Source organism: Arachis ipaensis, chromosome B2 (assembly GCF_059453495.1).
Source record: "Arachis ipaensis isolate K30076 ecotype BB chromosome B2, ASM5945349v1, whole genome shotgun sequence".
Taxonomy (NCBI): domain Eukaryota; kingdom Viridiplantae; phylum Streptophyta; class Magnoliopsida; order Fabales; family Fabaceae; genus Arachis; species Arachis ipaensis.
The window spans coordinates 17,229,476-17,257,137 of record NC_142437.1 but is presented as its reverse complement, the minus strand read 5'-3'; the positions used below and the strand labels follow the sequence as shown (position 1 = coordinate 17,257,137).

Below are 27,662 nucleotides of genomic sequence, written 5' to 3'. Positions count from 1 at the left end.
AAAGAAATGTCTAAGAAGATGGATAGAATGGAGGCGGCACAAAAAAATGAATAAAAAGATATAAGTTAGAGAAAATACGTTTTTTTTTATTTTTAGTAAGATACTCCATAATTACATATGTGCTACCGCATCAAAGTTTTCAAATGAAAATTGTGAAAATAAAAAATTAGAGTTTCTTTGTTTTTATCCTATTTTAAAAACATATTCATAAAAACAATTAATTATTATTAATATTTTTAATAATATAAAATTATATGTAAAATTATTTATTTTTTATTAATTAAATATCGATCAAATTTTAATAAAAATGCTGCGTAGGCTTTCTCTAAATTATAATAGATTGATATATTTAATGCAATTGGTGCATGGGAATGACCGCTTTTCTTAGGAAGATCCGTTGGTATTGAGGTCAAAGTGACATAATGCATGAAGGGTGTGGCACACTGGAACTCTGGCACTTAGTAATTAGTTGTTGCTATGTGGGGACTGGGGAATAGAATAATAATAATATTAAGACGATTCGGGGCCCAAAAAAGAAAGGAAAGAAATGCAGGAAATGACAAGCCCAAGTGTATCGAAGAATCGCAACGGCCTTGGTTCCATGTTACAAGTGAATTTGCAGCAGGCATATAATGATGACATGATGAAAAATAGTAATGATGAATCCTCTAACAGTAACAGCAGTCCCTACTACAAAGGCCTCACCGATCAATCCCTTGCCATCTTTGCACCTTCATCTCCACCTCATCATGCTACCATTCCTTGCTACCCTATTACTCCTCTTCCTCACCTCTCATCATCCGGATCTGGGGCGCAGGGGCAAAGTCCGTACTACAAGGGTCTTACCGATTATTCCCTTGTTATTGGTTCTTGGAGCAGCCACAATCCTACTTCCACCAATCCATCATACCACCCTCAGTCTAGCCCTTACTACAGGGGCCTCACGGATTTCTCCCTTGTCCTTCACGATCATCCTCAGGAGACAGCGATTGATCCCAATGACTTAGTACTGATCCAAGAAGGGATTATTGATGCCACCGATGAAGAAGAGAAGCCATTGAGGGAGAGAGTGACAGTAACACCGGATGATGATGATTTACAAGACACAAGGACGAATGAGGATATTTATCATCATCATCAGGAAATAACATCACTACAAGAGGACCCAAATGCATACCAATATGAATGGGCAACCAAACACCAGCCCCAAACCTTGGAAGAATTCATCTGCAACTCTGATAAAGCACTCCAACTCCAAGCATTAGTATCACTATTACTATTTCCACTTGTTTCATTTCTTTCCATATTTCATTATTCCTTTAGATATTTGATATACAGTATGTGTGTATGATGCAAGCAGGTAAGAGAGGGTTGTGGCTGTAATCATTTTATATTTGAGGGACCCCCCAACGTAGGAAAGAGATCCATGATCCGGGCTATGCTTCGCGACCTATTCGGCCCTCAGAGACTGCAGGTGCTATTTGTTGAAAAAAGATAGTCGCACACTAAAATTAGTAGATTTCTCGACGAAAAAAAGTGCTATCTGAACCGAACGCGTTCAAGGAAACCTATCGTAAGACTCTGTCCGAAAGAACCCGTTCTACCTTTTCCAAAGATTAGAAGGTACTAGTCTCTGACAGGTCTGTCCGGTTTAGATACTCAAGTCTATAGTGAGAAGAAATCACATACAGTAGTAGAAGCCCAAAGAGAGCGTGCAGCTCATAAGCTTTTGCTTTAGCTCTCTTTTCTTTTGTGTCTCCTTTTTGGAGAATACTCGATCCGCATTTTGGGAGCAAAGCATGCAAAATCGAGCAATGAATCTTATAAAAATTTCATTTAGTATATTTGTATATAAATATATGTATAATTTAATTTATTTTTAATATATATTTATATTCTATATACTTTTTATATTAGTGTCTAATTTTATGCTTAATATAGTTAATATTTATTAGCCATTTTTATAGAAATCAATTTGAGCCAAATCGTTAAATAGGATTTTAAAAAGCCATAAATAACTTTGATTATAATGGAGTTAAATTTCAAGATGGGCTCCTCTCTTTTTTCCTTTCTTTGACATTGATTATGATACAGGGTTTTTTCTCTTCGTTTTTGTCAATAAGAGAGAATCTAAAAAAATATTGTATAAAATGGACAGAAAAAAAATTTTGTGTTTTTTTTCTTTTAATCTAATAAATTCATCATGCATTAACATTAATAAATGAGATTAAATAATTAATAATAATGAACAGTTACAATTAAATCAAAATAAAAGTTTATATTAGAATAAACTTTCAACAATTTTACATTCACTATCATAATTATTGGTGCTGGATGTATCACGTCATAGAAGAATCCAGAGACTTCACCTTGAAGGTAACTACCCTTTATTAATTTCCCTCAATTATTTCTCCTTGATTTGGGAATAAACTACTCATTCAACACAAAATTGTTTCCATATACTAATAACAAATCAATTCCTCCTTTTAATTAATTGAAGTAGATCAGATAATAGTAATTTAATAACATCCACACATACATGCACAGGGAGAAATGGTTGACAAGCTGCAAGTGCAGATAAAAAAATCACTGCATCATGTGGAGATCAATGTCTCAGAGACAAAGGGATACGAAAAGCACGTAATTGTTGATTTGTTCAACGGAACATATGCCAAGACGATAAATAACTCCCTGCCTTGTAGCCCAGATAACTGCCAAGGTGCGCTCTCTAACTTTTATATATATATATATATATATATATATATATATATATATATATATATATATATATATATATATATTCTGAAGATTATCTGAAACGAAGTTGTATTTGAGCCTGGATATAAGGACCAAACTTTAAATAGAGTGATTTTTTATTTAGCCTGCTTCTAGCAGCCGTTATCCGAGTTGTTTGTGAGAGGATGAGGATAGTATCGTGCACAATCTTTAACGAGGGGAGGATTTTTACGGTTTTACTCCTTGGATCTTTTAAATATCTCTCCCCTTTCTCTTATTTCTTTTTCGTCTCTCCATTCCCTTTGTGCTATTGGCACCCTTTCCTTCTCTTCGAGCCATTCCTTATTCCTTCAAACTCCTTGCGCTGGAATCTTGTTTTTTCGCTGAAGAACCTTAAGCGACTCGATGCATCTGAGAAACTTCTTTGCTGCTCCTACCATTTCGTTATTTTTCTTCAACTTTCTTCGAGAAAAGAGGTTAGTATCTGATGACCGGAATTTACTCACTATATAATGAATCCATTCCTTGGCAAGTTCACCAAAGTATCGTCAAGTAATAACCCACTAGGAGTGGGGTCGAATCCCACAGAGATTGGTAGATTGAGCAACTTTAATCAATGGGTGAATTAGTCAAGCTAAGCAATAGAGATTGTTGAGTGCAGAATTCTAAATTAACAGAAATGTAAATGACTTAAAAGTAAAGGAAAGCAATAAAGTGCAGAAAAGTAAATGGCAAGAATGTAAAGTGTTGGAACATAAATGACTGAATAGTAAATGGGGAATGGGTAATGACAAAAACTAAAGAAAGCTATAAGGAATAGGGAAGATAAGAATAGGGAAATTCATTGAAATTGGGAGATGTTGCTCTCTTTGGATTACAATTAGATCATATCTTCTTCAATCATGCAACTCATTGACCTCTTGGCAATCATGATTGATTGAACCCCAATTCTTTGGTGATTCAATCTCTCAAATCTTGATTATCAGCCAATTCCTTGGTCTAATTGCTCATGAAGAGAGATATGCTTGTTCCTTGATTATACCACACATCCTCATAGATCCAAATAGTGGGTGGATTTCATGTTACCATATCCAATCCCAAAATCCAGATCTACTCAAGTGTGAGAAGATATTTCATGCATGGTTTCATGTTTCCTTTTCAAAGGTTCCCATGAAATTCATTTTGCATTCAACCTCTTTCCCAAGATGATTGAACACTAGCATGAAGAACGAAATTCCTTCTAGCAAATCAAAGAGAAGATGAAGAGAAGAAGAAATTCACTATCATTAATCCATCAAGTACAACAGAGCTCCCTCTCCCAATGAGAGAGAATTTAGCTACTCATAGCTTAGAGAAAAGTACAGGAGATGGAGAGATGAAGTGAAGTATAAAAGTGAAAGTAAAACTAACCCTCAATTCCAAAACTAACTAGCCAATACCCTTTTCAGCACTCTCAGGGGGTATATATACTACTCTTATTACTAGAATTAAAAAGTACAAAAGAGAAAAAAATTATAACTGAAAAGAAAAGGAAAAACTAATAGAAATGACCCATGTGCCTGGCGTTTGAGTGGCGTGCCACACCTGGCTTCAAGTGGCATGCCTCCTTTGTCCAGCTAACTTGGCGTGCCACGCCTTCGAGCTCAAGTGGCACGCCCAGGGTCTTTCCTTCCTTCTTCCTCTCTGGAATCTTAAACAGGCGTGGCGCGCCCATGTCTGGCGTGCCACGCCCATAGTAAACACTTCATCCTCCTTCTCTGGAAATTAATGCTGGCATGCCACGCCCCGTAGCTAGCGTGCGACGCCCTTGTTGATGCATGAATAAGTCCCTCTGGTCCAGTAAACTGGCGTGCCACGCCCAGCATTCAAGTGGCACGCCCATGGTCATCTAGTCTTGGCGTGCCACGCCTAAAGTCCCAAGTGGCATGTCCAGTTTTCTTTTTCCTTGTAAGCTTGTGCTGACGTACCACGCCTTCGAGCTCAAGTGGCACGCCCAGTGTTAGAGTTGTATCCTCCCTTTCTGGATCAATGAACTAGCGTGCCACGCCTTCGATCTCAAGTGGCACGCCCAGTGTTAGTATTTGAACTCTTCAAGCTTGGCGTGTAATGAGCGGATAATTTATACGCTTTTTGGCATTGTTTTTAGTATGTTTTTAGTAGAATCTAGTTACTTTTAGGGATGTTTTCATTAGTTTTTATGTTAAATTCACATTTCTGGACTTTACTATGAGTTTGTGTATTTTTCTGTGATTTCAGGTATTTTCTGGTTGAATTTGAGGGACTTGAGCAAAAATCAGATTCAGAGGTTGAAGAAGGACTGCTGATGCTATTGGATTCTGACCTCCCTGCACTCAAAATGGATTTCTGGAGCTACAGAACTCAAAATGACGCGCTTCCAATTGCATTGGAAAGTAGACATCCAGGGCTTTCCAGCAATATATAATAGTCCATACTTTGCCCAAGTTTAGATGATGCAAACTGGCGTTCAACGCCAGCTCTCTACCCAATTCTGGCGTCCAGCGCCAGAAACAAGTTGCAAAGTGGAGTTCAACGCCCAAACTGGCACAAAAGCTGGCGTTCAACTCCAAGAATGACCTCTCCACATGTAGACTTCAAGCTCAGTCCAAGCACACACCAAGTGGGCCCCGGAAGTGGATTTATGCATCAATTACTTACTTCTGTAAACCCTAGTGACTAGTTTATTATAAATAGAACTTTTTATCATTGTATTCGGAGTCTTGGTTACTCCGGTTCCCCTCTGGGGCCGAGACCAATGAACTCCATTATCACTTATGTATTTTCAACGGTAGAGTTTTTGCACTCCATAGATTAAGGTGTGGAGCTCTGCTATTCCTCAAAGATTAATGCAAAGTACTACTGTTTTTTATTCAATTCATCTTATTTCGCTTCTAAGATATTCATTCGCACTTCAACCTGAATGTGATGAACGTGACAATCATCATCATTCCCTATGAATGTGTGCCTGACAACCACTTCCGTTCTACATTAGATTGAATGAGTATCTCTTAGATCTCTTAATCAGAATCTTCGTGGTATAAGCTAGATTGATGGTGGCATTCATGAGAGTCCGGAAAGTCTAAACCTTGTCCGTGGTATTCCGAGTAGGACTCTGGGATTGAATGACTGTGACGAACTCCAAACTCGCGAGTGCTGGGCGTAGTGACAGATGCAAAAGGATAGTAAATTCTATTCCAGTATGATCGAGAACCTCCAAGATGATTAGCCATGCAGTGACAGCGCATCGGACCATTTTCACAGAGAGGAATATGATGCAACCAACAACAAGGGTGATGCCTCTAGACGATTAGCCGTGCTGTGACAGAGCATTTGGATCATTTTTCCGAGAGGATTGAAAGTAGCCATTGGCACCGGTGACATCCTTACACAAAGCCAGCCATAGAAAGGAGTAAGACTGATTGGATGAAGACAGCAGGAAAGCAGAGGTTCAGAGGAATGAATGCATCTCCATACGCTTATCTGAAATTCTCACCAATGATTTACATAAGTATTTCTATCCTTATTTTAGTATTAATTTCGAAAACTCCATAATTATTTTATATCCGCCTGACTGAGATTTACAAGGTGACCATAGCTTGCTTCATACCAACAATCTCCGTGGGATCGACCCTTACTCACGTAAGGTTTATTACTTGGACGACCCAGTGCACTTGCTGGTTAGTTATGCGAAGTTGTGAAGATATGTTTAGACCATGGTTCTGTGCATCCGTTTTTGGTGCCATCGCCAGGAAATCAATTTCGAACAATAATTCACAACCTGAGTAACAATTTCGCATACCAGCGTGCCACGCCTAGAACTCAAGTGGCACGCCCCACACTCGAGCAAGGTTGGCGTGCCACGCCTTCGAACCCAAGTGGCACGCCAAGTTTGCTTAACCTTCTATTCCTCTCTGCTTAATTGTATTGGCGTGCCACACCTTCAAGATCTAGTGGAACGCCCATTTTGGTGTTAAGCTTCTTCAAGCTTGGTGTGCCACGCCTAGAACCCAAGTGGCATGCCCAAGGCACTAATAAGGTTGGCGTGCCATGCCTTCGAGCCCAAGTGGCATGCCCAGTGTTGAACTTTCAACTCCCTTCTTTGGAATAATGAACTGGCGTGCCACGCCTTCGACCTCAAGTGGCACGCCCAGCCTCTGTTGTTGATTTCTATGTTGATCTCCCTACGCTCATCTCTTCCTAGTTGGAAGCCAACCTCAGGGATAATCTGCCTCTCACTCACCCATCCATAAAATTGGTTTTGGTAGAATGATGAGAGAAACTTGAACTCATTGTAGCTCATAGAGCATGAGTCAGCTTCCTTTGTCTTCCTTTTCTTTGATCTGGAGGCTTTTGGTGGTGCCATTTAGATGAAAAAAGAGGATTTGAAAGGGTGATGGAAAGGGTTGAAGGAGGGGAAAGAAAAAAACAAAGCAAAGGTTTGCTCCAACACCAAATTTAGGACTTGATTGTCCCAATCAAGAAGGCAAGAAAGAAGAGGGAAAGAAAGAGAGAAAGCAAGAAGTGCAGACCATAGGGGCGGTTTGGGTTGTGAGAAGTAAGGGTTGTAGTGTGGAAAAAGATGGAAAGGTGAGTGGGATTTATAGGGGTGAGAAGAGAGGTCTGGAAGGTGGGAATTGGAATAAAAAATTGAATGTTTTCCCACTTGGGAGTGGCGCCTAGCGTGGAAAGAGGTGCCGACCCCTATCTCTTCAGCTTTCTTCAGGTGTTTGAGTTCCAAAGTGTAAGTACACCTTGACTCCTTGACTTGATGAGCTATCAATGTCATGTGGGCCCCCATCCTTCCTGAAAATTCAGTTCGAAACCCCTATCAGTAATCACAAAAAAATTGCTTCATATTCTTCCAGTTAATTGGCATTTAATGGGTGTCTTTTGGACACCAAACTTGGATTCATTGCATATAGTAAATTGGCCTCATGATTGTATTTTATTGTGTACATTATGAGTGGAATAAATTTAATTCTTTCACATTCTTCCACTTCCATTTCATATGTACACAATAAATTGGCCGTTTTATGCACCCACCAACTTACTAATTGCTTTCAAACATAAATCAATTGGGTTGTATGTATGAATCTCTTGTGATGGTGGCCACACCAAACTTAATTTTGGGTTTGCTCTCAGGATTATTTCAATTGTTTTCATGTAAGTTCAAATTAAGTGGGTTAGTGGCCACACCAAACTTAGCTCTTTAGCTAGTTTTCCAGCCCAATTAATCAACCTCATATAGTATAGCAAGCAAGATTGCACTTCCAGCAAACTAGAAAACTTTTGAAACTTAAATCAAGGACACTATCAACTAATTAACTATCAAATGAAACTGAAAATTAAACAACCTTAGTAACTAAACATAAACTAGTCTAGAAATCATGAAATTGAAAGGATATGAATGTTGGGGTGCCTCCCAACTAGCGCTTCTTTAACGTCACTAGCTTGACGATTCTTCCTCTTCAGCTAAGGATATAGTTTACTCTTTTCTCATCCAATGAGTCTCCCAAGTAATGCTTAAATCTGTGGCCATTGACAGTGAAAGTCCTCTGTGTTTTGTCCTCCATAAGCTCCACATGACCATAAAGGGAAGCCTTGATGACTGTAAATGGACTAGACCATCTTGACTTTAACTTTCTTGGGAAAAACTTGAGCCTTGATTTGTATAACAGCATTTTTTGACCCTCTACAAACTCTCTTTTTGCTAACTTTTGATCATGCCATTTCTTTGTGTTCTCCTTGTAAATCTTGGCATTTTCATAGGCTTGAGTTCTAAATTCTTCTAACTCATTGAGTTGTAGCAATCTTCTTTCCCCAGCAGCTTGATTATTAAAGTTCAACATCTTTAGAGCCCAAAATGCTCTATGTTCAAGCTCCACTGGTAGATGACAAGCCTTTCCAAACACCAATTGGTATGGAGACATGCCAATAGGTGTCTTGAAAGCTGTTCTATAAGCCCATAGTGCATCATCTAGCTTCTTGGACCAATCTTTCCTTGAGTTTCCAACAGTCTTCTTAAGGATTCTCTTGAGCTCTCTATTTGAAATTTCAGCTTGACCATTGGTTTGTGAGTTGTATGGGGTTACTATCTTATGCTTGACACCATATTTTAGGAGGAGTGTCTCAAGTTGCTTGTTGCAAAAATGAGTTCTCCCATCACTTATAAGAGCTCTTGGAACCCCAAACCGGCTAAATATGTTCTTCCTCAAGAAGTTGATCACTACTTTGTTGTCATTTGTTTGAGTATGAGATTGTGAATGGTCCCATAAAATCAATACCCCATATATCAAACAACTCCAATTCCATGATGAATCTTTGTGGGATTTCATTTTTCTTGGGTAAGTTGCCAGCTCTTTGGCATTCATTGCACCTTGTCACAAACTCCTTTGCATCTTTGAATATTGTAGGCCAAAAGAATCCACATTGCAACACCTTGGCTGCAGTCCTTTCTCCACTAAAATGTCCTCCATATGTGGATCCATGGCAATGCCAAAGGACCTCTTGTCCTTCCTCATTTGAAATGCATCTTCTTAGAATCCCATCAGCACACTTCTTGAAGAGATAAGGCTCGTCCCAAATGTAGTGCTTGGCATCATTGATGAGTTTTCTTCTCATATTCTTGTTGATGTTGGAAGGTAGCTCTCCAATAGCCTTGAAATTGGCTATATCCGCAAACCAGGGGCCTTCTTGGATCATCATCAACTGCTCATCTGGAAAGCTCTCATTCACAGCAAGGTTGTGTGCTTCATCTTCCTTATTTGGGATCCTTGATAGGTGGTCAGCCACTTTGTTCTCTGTCTCACTTATATCCTTAATCTTAATATTAAACTCTTGAAGTAGCAAGACCCATCTTATCAGTCTAGGCTTAGATTCTTGCTTGGTTAATAAGTACTTAAGGGCTGCATGGTCAGTAAACATAATGACTTTATAACCAATGAGATATGATCTAAACTTATCAAATGCAAAAACTATAGCAAGGAGTTCCTTCTCTGTGGTGTTGTAATTCCTTTGAGTCTCATTAAGAACCTTGCTAGCATAATAGATGACATGTACTAGCTTGTCTCTCCTTTGTCCTAGAACAGCACCAATAGCAAAATCTGTTGCATCACACATCAGTTCAAAAGGTAGATCCCAGCTAGGTGGTGCTATAATAGGTGTAGAAGAGAGCCTACTTTTTAACTCATCAAAGGCTTGCATACATTCTCTATCAAAGATGAAAGGTACATTAAAGACAAGCAAGTTACTTAAAGGTTTGGCAATCTTTGAAAAGTCCCTAATGAACCTTCTATAAAACCCAGCATGCCCCAAGAAACTTCTAATTGCTTTGACATTGCAAGGTGGGGGTAATTTCTCAATCACTTCCACCTTGGACCTGTCCACCTCTATGCCTTTTTTAGAGATTTTGTGGCCAAGGACCACCCCTTCGGTGACCATGAAGTGACACTTTCCCAGTTCAAAACTAGGTTGGTCTCTTGGCATCTCTTTAGTACCAAGGCAAGATGGTGTAAGCACTTAGAAAATGAATCACCAAACACAGAAAAAGCATACTTGAAAACTTCAATAAACCTTTTAATCATGTCTGAGAATATAGATAGCATGCACCTTTGGAATGTGGCAGGTGCATTGCACAATCCAAAGGGCATTCTCCTATATGCAAAGACACCATAAGGACAAGTAAAGGAAGTCTTCTCTTGGTCTTTAGGGTCCACTACAATCTGATTGTAGCCTGAGTATCTATCCAAGAAACAGTAGTATTCATGTCCAGCTACGCTTTCCAACATTTTATCCATGAAGGGTAGAGGGAAGTGATCCTTCCTTGTGGCTTCATTGAGCTTCCTATAATCTATGTACATGCGCTATCCAGTCACTGTTCTTGTTGGTATCAATTCATTTATTTCATTTGGTACGACAGTGATTCCTCCCTTCTTGGGGACTACTTGTACTGGCCTTACCCAAGGGCTGTCTGAGATTGGATAGATCACCCCTGCTTGCCACAACTTCAGCACTTCTTTTTGAACCACTTCATTCGTTGTTGGATTTAATCTTCTTTGTGGTTGTCTTGAGGGCTTGGCACCTTCCTCAAGAAGGATTTTATGCATACACATTGAAGGGCTAATCCCCTTTAAATCTGAAAGTGTCCATCCTATGGGATCCTTGTGTTGTCTCAGTACATTGATGAGCTCCTCTTCTTGTCCCTCACTCAAGCTTGAATTAATAATGACTGGATATGTGTTATTGTCACCCAAGTAGGCATACTTCAAGCTTGGAGGCAGGGTCTTTAACTCCAACTTTGGTGCTTTCACTTCCTTCTTGCTTGTCTTATCTAACATGATTGAGCCTTCTATGATTTCTTGTGGTAGTTCACCACCTGATGCTTGTTGATCTTGCTCCATTGCTTCTTCACATTGTTCCTCTTCTAGGACTCATTGAACTAGCTTCTCCATTGTGTCTACCATCATGCATTCACCAATGGATTCCTTTCGGTAGCTCGTTGCTTTCAAAACATTGAACACCATCTTTTCTTCATGCAGTCTTAAGACTAAATCTCCCTTTTATACATCAATTATGGCCCCAGCGGTAGCTAGGAATGGTCTTCCTAATATGATTGACGTGTTAGCCTCTTCCTCCATATCAAGCATAACAAAATCAGTTGGAAAGATGAATTCTCCCACTTTCACCAACAAGTCTTCCACCACCCCATGAGGAAATTTGAATGTTCTATCAGCTAATTGAAGAGCCATTCTTGTTGGTTTAGCCTCTTCAATCCTCATTCTTTTCATCATGGCTAAGGACATAAGATTGATGCTGCCCCCTAGATCACATAGTGCCTTTTCAATGCTAATATCCTTTATGATGCAGGGGATTTGGAAGCTCCCATGATCTTTCATCTTTTGGGGAAGCTTCTTTTGTATGATGACACTACATTCCTCTGTGAGGACTACAATTTTCTTTTCTCCCCAGTTTCTTTTCCTTATCATGAGCTCCTTTAGAAACTTGGCATAGAGTGGCATTTTCTTTAATGCCTCAGCAAAAGGTATGTTAATCTGAAGCTTCTAAAAGATCTCCAAGAACTAGGAAAACTGGCTGTCTTTCCCATCATTTCTCAGCCTTTGTGGGTAGGGTGCTTTTAGTACATAGGGTTTTAAAACTTGCTTTGGTGGAGCTGGATCAGGTGTCTCTTCTTCCTTCTTAGTTTCTGAGTCATTTGCAGCTTCTTTTTCTTGCAACTTATGGTTTGAGGAAATCTCCTCTACCACCTTCCCGCTTCTTAGTGTGATGGCCTTGCATTCTCCTCTTGGGTTGGCCATGGTATCACTGGAAAATGTATGTGTAGGCATTGGTATCTGTTTGGACAAGCTCCCTAGTTGTGATTCCAGTTTTGAAATTGCTGCTCCTTGGTTCCTTATGTTGGATCTAGCCTCCTCTTGGATTGCACCCATCTTTTTTTCAGCTTGCAATTGTCTCTATGCAACAGTGACAATACTCCCTGCCAATTGTGACATCGCAGCCTCTAATCTTGCAAAGTTGTTGCTGTTATCACATGGTTGTGGGGCTGAGGGTGATACATCTTGAGAATAGTTGTTGTATGGTTGTTGGTTGAATTGGTAGAAGGCATTGTGTGAATTGTGATAAGATCTATGGTTGCTTGATTGATGGCTGGGGTTGTTGTATTGGTTAAAGTGGTATGGTTTGTGATCTTGGTTGTGGTTTTGTTCGTTTTTCTACCCAAAATTTGGGTAGTTCTTCCAACCTGGGTTGTATGTTTTGGCATTGAGGTCATGTGGTGGTCTGGAGGAATTGTTCACATAGTTGGCTTGCTCCCACTCAAGTTCAACTTCTGGGTTATCTTCTTCTTGCATAGGTGCTTGAGCATGAATAGCTGAGACTTGATTCTTCTCCATTTGCTTTGTTAGAGCTGCTAGTTGAGCTGCGATCACCTTGTTTTGAGCCAGTAGAGCATCCACAAAGTTGAGCTCCATTACTCCCCTTCTTGGGTTTCTATCGGAGGTATAAAAATACTCATTGTTGGCCACAGCTTCTATGATATCTATGGCCTCTTCAATTGTCTTCTTCTTGTTGAGAGAGCCTCCTGAAGAGTGAACTAAAGCCTTCTTTGATTCTTGTGTCAATCCTTCAGAGAAAATGTGCAGTTGTACCCATTCATTGAACATGTCCGGAGGGCATTTTCTTGTCAATTCCTTGTATCTCTTCCATGCCTCATAAAGAGTTTCCCCATCTTGTTGTCTAAAGGTTTGCACCTCAATTCTCAATCTGTTAACTCTTTGGAGAGGATAGAATCTTGCCAAGAACTTGTTCACTACTTTTTTCCAAGTTGTCAAACTTTCCTTAGGAAATGATTCCAACCACTTTGATGCCTTATCCCTGAGAGAGAAAGGGAACAACAACAACTTATAGGTGTCCGAGTGAACACCATTAGCCTTCACTATATCACAGATTCTCAAAAATATGGTTAGGTGTTGGTTGGGATCTTCCTGTGCATTTCCTCCAAATGAACAGTTATTTTGAACAAGGGTGATGGGTTGAGGCTTTAACTCAAAATTGTTGCCATAAATGGTTGATTTTAGAATGCTACTTCCACAATTTCTTGGGTTTAGGTTGATGTAAGAGCCTAGAACTCTTCTTTCCTGCCCAACATGGTTACCAGTACCTTCCCCAACATGATTATGTATTTCCTCCTCCATAGTAACGTCTAGATCTTCCTCTACTACTTCCTCTCCAACTATTCCTTTACCTCTTGCTTCCCTCCTTAGTCTAAGGAAGGTCCTCTCAGGTTCACTATCAAAAGAGGATAAAGTTTCCCTTCTTCTACCTGTCATACATTCAGCAACAAACAAGCAAAAGACAAGTGAAGGAATCACTCTTGTTAAGACTTATGGTTAGATTGATTGGTGCAATTGATCAAATAATTGGTGGGTTAGTATACTAAAATAGAAATATATACAATGAATCAGCCGGAAACTCAAATGCTAAAGGAAAAGAAGAAAATAAGAAACTGAAATTAAAGGAATTAGCAAGGTAAATAAAATTGCTTAATCTAAAAACCCATCAATTTAGTCATTGTCAATCTCAAACCAATTCCCAGCAACGGCGCCATAAAACTTGATGACCGGAATTCACTCACTATATAATAAATCTGTTCCTTGGCAAGCGCACCAAATTATCATCAAGTAATAACCCACTAGGAGTGGGGTCGAATCCCACAGAGATTGGTAGATTAAGCAACTTTAGTCAATGGATGAATTAGTCAAGCTAAGCAATAGAGATTGTTGAGTGCAGAATTCTAAATTAACAGAAATGTAAATGACTTAAAAGTAAAGAAAAGCAATAAAGTGCAGAAAAGTAAATGGCAAGAATATAAAGTGCTGGAACATAAATGACTGAATAGTAAATGGGGAATAGGTAATGACAGAAATTAAAGAAAGCTATAAGGAATATGGAAGATAAGAATAGGGAAAATTCATTGAAATTAGGAGATGTTCTTCTCTTTGGATTAGATCTAGATCATATCTTCTTCAATCATGCAACTCATTGACCTCTTGGCAATCATGATTGACTGAACCCCAATCCTGTAGTGATTAAATCTCTCAAATCTTGATAATCAGCTAATTCCTTGGTCTAATTGCTCATGAAGAGAGATATGCTTGGTCCTTGATTATACCACACATCCTCAAAGATCCAAATAGTGGGTGGATTTAATGTCACCATATCCAATTCCAAAAACCAGATCTGCTAAAGTGTGAGAAGAATTTTCAACCTTGGTTTCATGTTTCCTTTTTCAAGGTTTCCATAAAACCCATTTTGTATTCAACCTCTTTTCCAAGATGATTGAACACTAGCATGAAGAACAAATTTCCTTCTAGCAAATCAAAGAGAAGATGAAGAGAAGAAGAAATTCACTATCATTAATCCATCAAATATAACAGAGCTCCCTCTCCTAATGAGAGGGAGTTTAGCTACTCAAAGCTTAGAGAAAAATACAGGAGATGGAGAGATGAAGTGAAGTGTAAAACTGAAAGTAAAACTAACTCTCAATTCCAAACTAACTAGCCAATCCCCTTTTCAGCACTCTCAAGGGGTATATATACTACTCTTATCACTAGAATTAAAAAGTACAAAAGAGAAAAGAAAATTACAACTGAAAAGAAAAGGAAAAACTAATAGAAATGACCCATATGCTTGGCATGTGACTGGCGTTTGAGTGGCGTGCCACGCCTAGCTCTTCAGCTTGGCTTGGCGCGCCATGCCTGGCTTCAAGTGGCACACCTCCTTTGTCCTGCTAACCTTGCGTGCCACGCTTTCGAGCTCAAGTGGCATGCCCAAGGTCTTTCCTTCCTTCTTCCTCTCTAGAATCTTGAACTGGCGTGGCACGCACATGTCTGGCGTGCCACGCCCATAGTAAACACTTCATCCTCCTTCTTTGAAAATTAATGCTGGCGTCCCATGCCCTGTAGCTGGCGTGCCATGCCCTTGATGATGCATGAATAAGTCCCTCTAGTCCAGTAAACTAGCATGCCACGCCCAGCATTCATGTGGCACGCCCATGATCATCTAGTCTTGGCGTGCCACGCCTAAAGTTCCAAGTGGCACGCCCAGTCTTCTTTTTCCTTATAAGCTTCTGCTGGCGTGCCACGCCTTCGAGCTCAAGTGGCACGCCCAATGTTAGAGTTGTATCCTCCCTTTCTGGATCAATGAACTGGCGTGCCACGCCTTCGATCTCAAGTGGCACGCTCAGTGTTGGTATTTGAACTCTTCAAGCCTGGCGTGCCATGCCTAGAACTCAAGTGGCACGCCCTAGACTTGAGCAAGGTTGGTGTGCCACACCTTCGAACCCAAGTGGCACGCCCAGTTTGCTTAACCTTCTATTCCTCTCTGCTTAATTGTACTGGCGTACCACGCCTTCAAGCTCAAGTGGCACGTCCATTTTGGTGTTAAGCTTCTTCAAGCTTGGCGTGCCACGCCTAGAACCCATGTGGCACACCCAAGACACTAATAAGGTTGGCGTGTCATGCCTTTGAGCCCAAGTGGCACGCCCATTGTTGAACCTTCAACTCCCTTCTCTGGAACAATGAACTGGCGTGCCACGCCTTCGACCTCAAGTGGCACGCCCATTGTACATAATCGTGTTGGCGTGCCACGCCCAGCCTGGCGTGCCACGCCCCCTTGTGTGCCTTCAAATATGCTCTCTGGAATATATAGTTGGAGTGCCACGCCTGGCCCTGGCGTTCCACGCCCATAGTAAAGCTCCAAGGGTTCTCTTCTGAAATTGTCAACTGGCGTGCCACGCCCATATAATCTCTTTCTCTTTGCTTCTCTGGAGTTGTCAACTGGCGTGCCACGCCCATTAGCTGGCGTGCCATGCCCATTGAATTTTGCTGGCGTTTTCACCAAGTGGCACGCCCAGCACACACAGCCAGCACATTTTTCTTGTTTCCTTCTTCTTTTGTTGCTTTTTTCACCTGGAATTCAAACAAAACTCATTTCAAAGCAATGTACCATAATATTCACCATTTACTCATGAAATTGCATTGATTGAATGAGATTACACTCTTTTTATGGTCCTTTTAGATAGGAGAAAGAGGTAGATGATGTAAGTCATCAATATCCCCTTCTCCTTTAGCTTTTTTCTCTGGCTTTGTAGTGTTTCCACTGCTTTAGAATTCATTATTGGAATGTGATTTCTAGGTTGACGAACCTATGTCTATTGATAGTTTTAGGGGGCTAATGTAGCTTTAGTGTTCTTTTGCTGTCGTGTCACTGCTGTGTTTTCCCGTGTGTGTTAGGATACCCCTAAGATTACTGCGTTTTTTCAAAGATTGTTTCTTTGTGGTTGTTGGTTGTACCTTTTTACCAAAGAAAGTTTGCTTGGTTTCGGACTTGTTGTAATGCTTTCTTTTGTTTAATGTAGGTATACTCGTCTATATGTCTCTTTCAATCCCCTCAAAAATGTCTTCCAAAGTTCCTAAAGCTTTATTGAAATGGCTAAATTCTTCAGTTCTTTGTTCCAATCCCATAGTTGATAGTGTCTTTGTAAAAGAACTCCGTAAACACCATAGGATTTGTAGTTTTGGCGAGGATGATGCAAAATATGAAATAGCAGCCCCTGACCCTGAAGATCGAGTTTGTTTTGGGGGAGTCGTTGGGTCAAAACCCCATTTGATTTTTATGTACGACTGTCTGTTTACCCGACTTGGGGTTACGATCCCTTTTTCTGATTTTGAGATAGAAGTATTGTCCCATTGCAGAGTTGCTCCTTCCCAAATCATCCAAATTCTTGGAGATTTCTTAAAATTTATCAACTCGTTAGTCGTGAACTCGGATTCCCGATTTCTTTGAAAATCTTTTTTTACCTTTTCCACCTAACGAAGCCCTTTAGTGCTTCGAATAAACAGAATAAACAACCATGGGTCTCCTTCCGAGCTATCCAAAGTTAAAAGGTGTTTTTAATTTTTGATAAGTCGTTCCATGATTTTAAGAACTTCTTTTTTAAAGTCCGTGCTATTGAGGGCCACCACCCATTCTTTTTGAATGAAAATGATGAGCCCCGCTTCCAGTTATATTAGGTAGAGGCGGCCCCAGTTGAAAAATATAATTTGGTAGACTTGGACGAAGTCCAGGAGGCAGTAGTTGAGTTCTTTCGCGAGGCTTGGGAACGGGCTCTAAACCTTGACACAAAGAAGTTTCTTCTCAGAACACTGAGTTATATTCGTACCGAGCTAGTTCTTTACTATTATTTACAGACAACTGCTCATTTTTTCGACTTGTCTGTTGATATCTCTTATTCTTTTTTTTTTTTTGCAAAAAAAAAAATGAAAAGTGGTTCCAAGGCTTACCAAAAAGTCCAGGAGGCCAAGAGGAACGCCCGAGCTCGGGCTGCTCAGCTTCAAAAGAGTGGTAAGTCAGATACTCTTGCTCCGGCCAAGTCCGACTTGGGTACCTCTTCTCAAATCAAGCCGGTAAACACTCTTCTTCATCCTCCTCCTCCTCCTCCTCCTCCTCCTCCACCTCCTCCTTTGGTCCTTACTCCACCTGTTCCTCCCTTCTTGGAACCGAGCTCTAAGAAAAGGAAGACTTCGAAACCCAGTGCCTCCAACGTTTATGATACTGGGTTTGATGGGATAAAGTTTTGTGAGGAACACATCCTTCCCTAGAGTTCCATTGCTATGGATGATGTTTCTATCAAAAACCACCTCAGGTTTTGATCTGAGGGAAGATCTGTACTGTTGGGGTATGCTCCACCTTATTGAAAGAGTTGGAGAGGACTCCCTTGAATGCAACTCAGCATTCTTTGGAGGCCCTTCAGGCCTAGGTGGCCACTCTTCAGGAGGCCGAGAAGGGTTTGGAGGAGGAGAAGATAAGTCTAGAAGCCGAGCTTTTTAAAGCTCGTGATCGAGAAAGACAATCTTTGGCTTCCTGTGCTCTGGCCGAAGGGTTATTGAAGAAAGTTGAGGAGAATTATGTCCGAATTTTTGGGGAGAATTTAGAGTTGAATGAGAAGGTGGAGCAACTTACGGAAGATTATGTTGATTTGGAGGAGTCGGTTGCTGAGGGCTCATAATAGGTGTTTGAGATTCTAAAGAGACAAGTTCAGGTTATTGCTTCCAACTTGGACTTGTCTCCTCTTAATCTTGACAAAATCGTAGTCGACGGGAGGATTGTCTCTCCGCCTCGCCATCCTACTGACTCCGAGCTCAAGACTGCTGGACAACACTTGGTTGAGTCTCCTCCTCAAAAAGTCGTTGCCTCCGATGAGAACCTTCTGACTTCTTCCTCTCAGCCAGAAGTCGCCCCAACCGAGGAGATCCTCCCACTTCCTCCACTGAACCCAACTCTTCTGCAACTGAAGACCAAAATCCTCTCATGGGCCCTGTTTAGCACTTTGGTTAGGGCCCGGCTTGTGGGACCTTTTTATGAACATTTCTTTATGTTTTTCTTTTGCAATGTTGTATGCTTTTGTTGACTCTAGTCCTTTATAAAGGACCTTAATAACTTTGGCGTTTACTGTTATTTGTGGATATTAGTCCTTTTTTGGTAGGACTGGACAATTTTCCTCTTGCTTTGCAGTAGTTATAATTACCTTGAAAGCGTTTCTATATATTTGAGCTTTCCTTTTATCTTAGAATTTTACTATGCTTGCTTTCATAGTATAAGTCGGACAACTCGTCTGCTACTGAGCTGTTAGTGAGGCTATGGTGAAAGCCTTTAATAAGTATCCTTGACCTTAGGATTTTTAAAGAAGGGTTTTTTCTATTACTTAGTGCGAACGACCAATTTCTTTTGTTATTGAATCATTTTCACATCTTAAGTTATTTTTGCGATACATTTTATTCTGCTTGAATGCTTTTCGACTTATAAGTCATTTTTATTTCAAATTTATATGATCGTTATATATAACATTTTTACACCGACTTGTACCTTGTCACTTTATCTTGCCGACCATGTAGGTCGGGCAACAGATTTTTGCGCTTTTTCGAGCTTAAGTTAACGCGTATCGTAGGAAATAGTAATGGAATAAATAGAAAGAGACATTATTATTGATGAAATGTAATTTACAAAAATGCTTTGCTACCAGGGGATAACTTTGTTGTCCCTAGTCCCCACTTTGATGCCTCATTAAAACCCCCTTCAGGAAAACCCTTCTCGGGAAAAAGAGTACATCAGGGAGCGAGGTGCGCTTCTAGCTATAATATCTCTTCAAGTTACATGCGTGCCACAACCTTGGGAGCTCAGCTCCATTCAAGTTGGACACTTTTTCCCCAAGACTTCGGTCACCTTAAAAGGTCCCTTCCAATTGACAGCGAACTTTCCTTTGCTCGACTTGTTTACTCCGATGTCATTTTTTTATCAGGACCAGGTTGCTTGTGGTGAAGCTTCTTCGTATGACCTTTTTATTATATCTGGCCAACATCCTTTGCTTCAGCACTGCTTCTCTTATCAAGGCTTGTTCTCGGACTTCTGAGAGAAGTTCAAGTTCTTCTTTTTGGGCTTGAACATTTCTGACCTCATCATAAAATCTTACCCTTAGACTTTGTTCATTGACCTCTATTGGGATCATGGCTTCTATTCTGTATGCAAGTCGGAAGTGTGTTTCTTCAGTCGTGGAATGAGGTGTTATTCGATAAGCCCACAGTACTTGCGGGAGCTCCTTTTGCATCATGCAGCCATTTCTTTAATCCAACTAATATAACTTTATTGGCTACTTTAGCTTATCCATTAGCTTGGGGATGTTCTACCGATGTGAACTGATGCTTGACCTTCATACTGGCTATGAAATTCCTGAAATTAGAGTTGGTGAATTGTGTACCATTATCCGGGGTAATGGAGTGAGGGACTCCGAATCGAGTAATGATATTCTTGTATAGGAATTTTTGACTTTTTTGAGCTGTGATAGTAGCTAGTGGTTCTGCTTTGATCCACTTGGTGAAGTAATCCACTCCCATAATGAGGTATTTAACTTGTCCAGGGGCTTGGAAAAAGGGTCCGAGTAGGTCTAACCCCCATTTCGCAAAAGGCCATGGAGAGATTACGCTAATGAGCTCTTCGGGGGGAGCGATGTGGAAGTTGGCATGCATCTGGCAAGGCAGACACTTTCTGACAAAGTCGGTCGCATCCTTTTGCAAGGCCGGCCAGAAGAATCTAGCTCGGATAACTTTTCTAGCTAGAGATCGTGCTCTGAGATGGCTTCCGTAGATGCCATTATGTACTTCCTCCAAGACTTCTTCAGTTTTACAAGTCGGAATACATTTCAATAAAGGTGTTGATATTTTCCTTCTATAAAGGATATTTTGTACCAGAGTGTAGTTTTGTGCTTCCTTTCGAATTCTCTTGGCTTCCTTCTGTTCCTCGGGAAGGATGTCGAATTTTAAATATTCGATAAAGGGAGCTATCCAACTGAGGTTTAAGCAGGAGATAGGCAGAATGTCCGATTTGTTATCTGCCTTGATAACGGAGTGCTCCTTGAGGGTTTCTTATATCAGACTTTTGTTATTTTCCCTTAGTTTGGTACTTGCCAATTTAGAAAGGGTATTTGCTCTGCTATTAAGCTTCCGAGTTATGTGTTGGACCTCAGTATCACTAAATTGTTGAAGATGCTCAAGCGTTTTCTCTAGGTATCTCTTCATATTAGGATCTTTTGCTTGGTAGTCTCCATTGATTTGTGATGTTGCTATCTGAGAATCACTAAAGACTACTACTTTAGTCGCCCCAACTTCTTAAGCAAGTTTTAGTCCTGCAATCAGGGCTTCATATTCATCCTGTTTGTTGGAAGCAGGGAATTTAAATTTCAAGAAAACCTCTATTTGAGTTCCCTCTTCATTGACCAGTATGATGCCCGCACCACTTCCGACCTTATTAGAAGACCCATCTACATAGAGGTTCCAGGTCGTGAAAGCTTTAGTCTTATTGCCTGTATATTCTGCTATGAAGTCGGTGAGGCATTAAGCTTTAATGGTTGCCCAAGTTTCATATCTTAGGTTGAACTCAGATAGCTCTATAGCCCATTGTACCATCCGGCCAACTATGTATGTCTTCTGGAGTATCTGCTTCATAGGTTGATTCATCCAGACTCTTATGGTATGTGTGCCTGGAAGTAAGGTCGAAGTCTCCTAGATGCCACAATTAAGGCGTATGCAAATTTCTCTATTTCTGGTTACCTTAATTCTGGCCCTTGTAAGACTTTGCTACTGAAATAAATGGGATGCTGCCCGATCTCATCTTCTCGTATCAGTGCTGACGCTACTGCCTTCTCAGCGACAACTAGGTAGAACACCAGCTCTTCTCCCGTTTCTGGCTGGGTAAGGATGGGGTTGACTTAAGAAATTCTTGAATTTTTGAAAGGCTTCTTCACATTCAGAAGTCCATTCAAATTGATATCCTTTTCTAAGTAGTGAAAAAAATGGCAAGGATCTCAAGGCTGATCCTGCCAAAAATCTGGACAAAACTGCAAGTCAACCATTCAGCTATTGGACTTCTTTTAAACAAGTTGGACTCCTCATCTATAAGATTGATCTACACTTGTCGAGGTTAGCCTCAATTTTCCTTTGTGTGAGCATAAATTCCAAGAATTTTCTTGCTTCTACTGCAAAGGTGCATTTGGTGGGATTTAGTCTCATCCCATGTCTTCTTATGGTGCCGAAGACTTGTGAGAGTTCGGACAAGAGACTGGCCTCATCCTTGGTTTTTACTAACATGTCGTCCACATATACCTCCATCAAGTTTCTGAGGTAAGGTGCGAACATCTTGTTCATCAACATTTGATAATGTGGCCCTTGTATTTTTTAATCCAAATGACATGATCATGTAGCAATAATTTGCTCTGGGGGTGATGAATGATATTTTCTCCTGGTCCGACTTTGTACATCGGGATTTGATTGTATCTCGAGTAGGCATCCATGAATGATAGGTATTGGTATCCTGAAGAGGAATCCACCAAAGCATCAATATTGGGCAGGGGATATGGGTCCTTCGAACAGGCTTTGTTGAGGTCGGTATAATCGACACACATCCTCCAGTTCCCATTTTGCTTTTTTACCAGTACCGCATTTGCTAACCATGTCGGATACTTGACTTGCCAAATGAATCCGGCTTCAAGTAGAGCTTGAACTTGTTCTTCGACCACTTGAGCTCGCTCTGGTCCGAGCTTACGACGTCTTTGTTGAACAGGTCAAGACCCGGGCTAAACCGCCAGCTTGTGCGTCATGAGTTCGGGGTCTATATCGGGCATGTCGGCAACCTTCCAAGAGAAGAGGTCGGAATTCTCCCGTCGGAAACACAGACGATTTCTGACGTTTTCTTCTTCAGCAGTTTGGTCTGAAAGCTTCTCCGGAGTTTCCGTTATTATGATTTCTGTATGGAGGTAGGGTTTGGTAACTTTATAATAATTAAATATGAATTTGATAAGTGAATGTTGATTTGGTTGATTATTGTTTGAGTTTGAATGAGTTTATGTTGAAGTATTGTTGTTTCTTCTGATTTGTTGGTTTGACTATGAGGAGAAGCTCAGCTACGGTTGTTTTAATAGTTTTGGAACTATTGTGATGTGTTATTTTGAGGAAATTGATGAGATTTGGTGGTTAAAAGATTAAATTAAAAATTGAGAAAAATCGGTAACCGAAAGACTCAAAAACAGATTAAAATACAAGTAATATTTTGAAAGAAAAGGGCTAAGGGTTTTAGTTTTGGTATAAGAGGAAGATTAATATTTAAACCTTCTTTTTGAAGGGTACCATTATTTTTGTATATAAAAATCGAGGTACAATTTGTAATTATATAAGTTTTCGGGTATTTTGGGTAATAAATAAAGTACGAAGGATAAAAATGGGTATTTTATAAAAGTTTATGATTATTTTTATAAATATGAAAATAAGTGAGAGTTTCAAATATAATTTTATAAAATATTAAGGTTAAAAATAGAATATTAAAAAGTTCGTGATTTAGAAAGTAAATAATAAATGTTTAAAAAATAAGATTTCATAAACTAAGTTTTAAGAAAAGATATATATATATATATATATATATATATATATATATATATATATATATATATATATATATATATTATTTAAATTATTCTATTTATATTATTGTTAATATTTTATTACGAATATTAATTAGTAGAGATATTATTAATAATATTATAATTCAGAGAAGAGCAAATAGAGTGATTTTAAAAGTTTTAGAAAACGCTGACTTAATTAAAGTACTATATAATTCTTTTTCATAAGACACTTAGGGAAAGGCGAGGGAATAATGCGAAGATAAATTATATTATGGAATGATAGGAAAGAAAAGAAAAAGGAAAGAAAAATATTAAAGAACCTCTGCCATAGGAGAGCAGAGAGTAAATATTAAAAGAATCTAAAGAACCTCTGTCACAGGAGAGCAGAGAGAAGGAATAAAAGAATATATTAACTAAAGAAACCCCTGCCACAGGAGATAAGAGAGCAAAGATTAAAAGAACCTAAAAGAATCCTTGCTAAAGGAGGGTAGAGAATAGAAAAGAAAAAAAAAAAGAAAGAAAGAACGAAAAGAAAAAGGAGATAAGCAGAGATATTGTTTGGCATTGAGAACGAGCTGAGATGATTGTGTACTTGCTGAAAATGAGCAGAGATATGGTGGTGAGTCCACTGAGATTTTCTTCCAGAGATACATCGGCCAATCCAGGGGATGGTCGCACCTGTAAGACAGAGGTTGCTTACAGAGGTTATTGATACATACATTGGCTAGAGAGAACCTCACCTGTAAGACTGAGGTTGCTTACAGAAGTTATGTTTGCATACATCGGCTCAGAGGGTTGCACCTATAAGACAGATGTTGCTTATAGAGGTTATGGCACTGAAAACTAAACTCAGACAAAGGTTGCTGAGTTACGTCGGGAGCGAGTCGAAACCGACAGATGAGCTCATTACCTACACTAAGGATAGACATGCATCATACTTGTTTGTGCATATTTATTTGTGAGTGTGTTTTCTGTGATTGTGGGTGTGCTACATGACTGTTTGAATTCTGTATTCTACAATTATTAAATTGGATGGTACCTTGTTGACTGTTATTGTTGACCAAGTATATATAAAATGAACTTAACTCCTAACCCCGATTTTACTAAGAACTTCTCAGTTCTTACCCCCTATTTCCACCCCCTTTTAGCTACAGGTGCGAAGGTTTAGTGCAGAGCTACAAGAGTATAGAAGATTATGCTTACGAGTTGAGTTGTTAGATTTTATTTTCCCCTCGTCGTTTATTCTTTTCATTTTTAGAGAGGATAGGACCTGTATTTGAGAATATTGAAATAAGTCTATGTGTATAAAGTTATGTGAATATATATATATATATATATATATATATATATATATATATATATATATATATATACTGTTGTGATTAAGTGATTTAAAATAAAGTCTCCTTTCGTTTTCTTAATTAAAGTTTTGGTTCGTATTCACGAAGGCTTAATAATTAATAAAGATAGTATAAAATAAAAGGTTTAGAGGTAAGTAACGCCTGAGTTTTTGGTACGATCATGAGGTGCTAAAAGTAAGGATGTTACACAAATCGCCTCCAATTGCGCCCATGGCGTCGCCATTTCCGACTAGCCCATGGTGTTTCCAACGACGGCGTGGAGCGCCACTTTGGGATCTCCTTTGCCGGGTCTTGCCACGCTTTCTTCGCGGTCTCTGTAACTAATAAAGTAGGGCACCACCATTGTCACACATCACCGCCACCACCACCAAATTACTCATTTTTATATTGAAATCCAAAGCCATCGCCATGGGAAGAGGGTGGAGTTGCGGCTTTGAAACCCACGGCGGCGGTTGCGGTGGCGGAGGTAAATGGATCAAAGCCGATGCTAGTTGTTCATACCCTGACCCACGACAAAGTCAGATCCAATAAGGATAAAAGGTCCATCCAAAAAGTATGACCTCTCAACTTACCCGACCTCTTGTGGCAAGAAAGGTCCAACTTTACTCATCTAAAATAAGTAACTACCTTCCTGATCTCTCCTACTATCTCTATCTCCACTTAGAGATAGATTCCAACAAACTCTCAAGATAAAGGGAATGGTCATCCATCAACAAAGGTAGCACTACTCCAAAAAGGTGGGTATCGACTCTACTTTAAATACACTGACACCCTTCAGGTATAATCACGTTTTAATATACTAAAAGCCGCCTAAAGTCCTTGCTAACTTAAGTATCAGAGTCTCTTGTAAGTACCACCCTCTACCTCCTCACGAGGAACTCGGATAGTAGCACCTCGGTACAAGAACAAGTTGGATGCTGCCTCAGAAGGAGTCTGGACCTCATGTCCAAACCCAAATCACCGTTTCAGGTAATCTTCGAAACACTAATATTAAAAGAAGTTAGATACCGTATCGTGAGAAAGAGGCCATGAAAAAGATTTGCCGCTGAAATCAGAGACCCGTTGAAGAAGGCAGGGGTTTGGTGGTGGTGGTGGTGTTGTTGTGTGACAATCGAAGTTTGGAAAGAGAATATTTAAAAGAGAAAGAATGGTTCAAAAAAGAGAGAAATGATAGTGATGATGAATAAATTTTAGGAGTAAAAAATTTTGATAGTAAAAATAAAATTAAAAACTTATCAAAAATGTTAAAGATAAAATTAAAACGAATTAAACCTTTAAAGATATTTTAAAAACCTTTTGGGAACATTAGAGATAAAAACATACTTTATGCTATATAAATAGTTAATTTGATGATTAATTTTGTATGTACACGTTATATAGCCTATTATTAATTAATAAGTTCTAACTAGTACATATATTTTTGTGAGAGCGCAGCAATCATATTGTATGAGGCGGAGAAGCTATCAATAGAATCGTTGTTGTATATTAAGTGGCAACTAGAAAAGTATAAAGGATGTAATAAGGTGTTCTTTTGTTGTTCCGACGAATCTAAGCTCCACCCTATCAAACCACTTTGCACCACTCTCCGCCTTTCTCCACCTTCATCCCAAGAGGTTACCCCTCACCACTATTACTATTTTTTTAAAATAAAAATTTAGATATAAAATTAATAGTTGAGAATTATTAGAGAATAATTTAAACAAATCTATCAAATCATTTAATGATTTTCAACTATTAACTTCAAATAAAATTAATTGCACATGAGTCTCTACCTCTTTTTAATTACTTTATTTATTATACCTTCGAAATTAAAGTAAGTCCTGTGCATTCTTTCAATGCTTAATTTGGATGAACTAAAATTAAAACAGATTCTTCGGATTTTGGAACATATCGGAGAGAAAGAAGGCAAACAATTATCACGGGGCTTACTCAATAAGATTATTTTCCGGTCAAGAAACAATCTCCGCCAAGCCATTCGTTCATTGGAAGCAACTTGCCAAAATAAGTAAGTCACATTCAAATATAACATATTTTAGTAGATTACCTTTTGTGAACACATTATTTTATATTTTTAATATATATTTTATATTTCAATATAAATTTTATACCAATAATTTATTAAGTTGCTAATTTTTAATAATATACATATACCATAACTATTTAAGTAATTTTATAAAAATGCGATTATACATATATATTTTCATGGATAATTTTTTAACTATATTTATAAAATTCATCTTTATTTGAGGTTTTTTCCTTTTAAATATGGAGCTAATCTTATTTTTAGAATAATGAATTTTTATTTTTATTGGTGATTTTATGCCAAATAATTTGTTTTTTAATAAAAAAAGTTAAAAAAAAAGAAGTCTAGATATAAAATTTTGGTCTAATTGTCGACATGTAACTTTTAAATAGTTATCTTTGTTAAAAAAAAACTTTTAAATAGTTACCGTAATATTTTTGCAAAAATTTTGATCAATCAATTATACAAATTGTTTGTCAAATAAAAAAAGTCGTTTGTTATTTATCAAAAAAAAAAGTTATTTTTATTACCTTTGTTATATTTTAAAATTTTTTTAGAACTATTTTGTTATTTTGATCTTTAGGTATATTTTTGTCAATATTTACATTTTTTTTAATTTTTTATGATTTACTTATTCTTTTATAATTGCATTCAATTAAAAATTATCATGTCAATAAAAGTAAAAATAGTTTATTATAGAAATAGAGAGAAAAAATAGAATTATTTTAATTAAAAAATTATATAGAAAATAAGCCCATAAATTCTAAATATCACATGGCCTTACTTTGAGGAAGGAAATATTTAGAGAAATATTTGGTTTTCTCGCTTGTATATCCAGTTACCTAAATGACTAATTACTTTAATTTTCAGGGATATCCTCGAAGAAGAAAATTTAATTTTAACAGGATGGGAATATGATATTTTGATTATTTTCAAAAGTATGCTGGAAGAGCAAAGTCTAAGACAGTAAATAAATCTGTGACTTCTGAAAATATAGTTTTCT

At 38.7% G+C, this 27,662-nt stretch overlaps 1 protein-coding gene and 1 non-coding gene across 2 annotated transcripts; both read left to right on the top strand.

The window, feature by feature from the left end:
- Positions 1 to 547: 547 nt before the first annotated feature.
- LOC110268739 (replication factor C subunit 3-like) lies at positions 548 to 27,629 on the top strand. The gene is made up of 7 exons (XM_088506281.1): positions 548 to 1,264; positions 1,361 to 1,474; positions 2,344 to 2,376; positions 2,548 to 2,719; positions 26,071 to 26,249; positions 26,505 to 26,641; positions 27,530 to 27,629. Exons 1-7 carry the CDS (start codon positions 548 to 550, stop codon positions 27,627 to 27,629), a joined length of 1,452 nt encoding a protein of 483 aa, XP_088362407.1.
- Positions 12,929 to 13,034, top strand: LOC148573156 (small nucleolar RNA R71). The gene has a single exon (XR_015905870.1). It is a non-coding gene; the product is annotated as a small nucleolar RNA R71 (small nucleolar RNA).
- Positions 27,630 to 27,662: the final 33 nt, after the last annotated feature.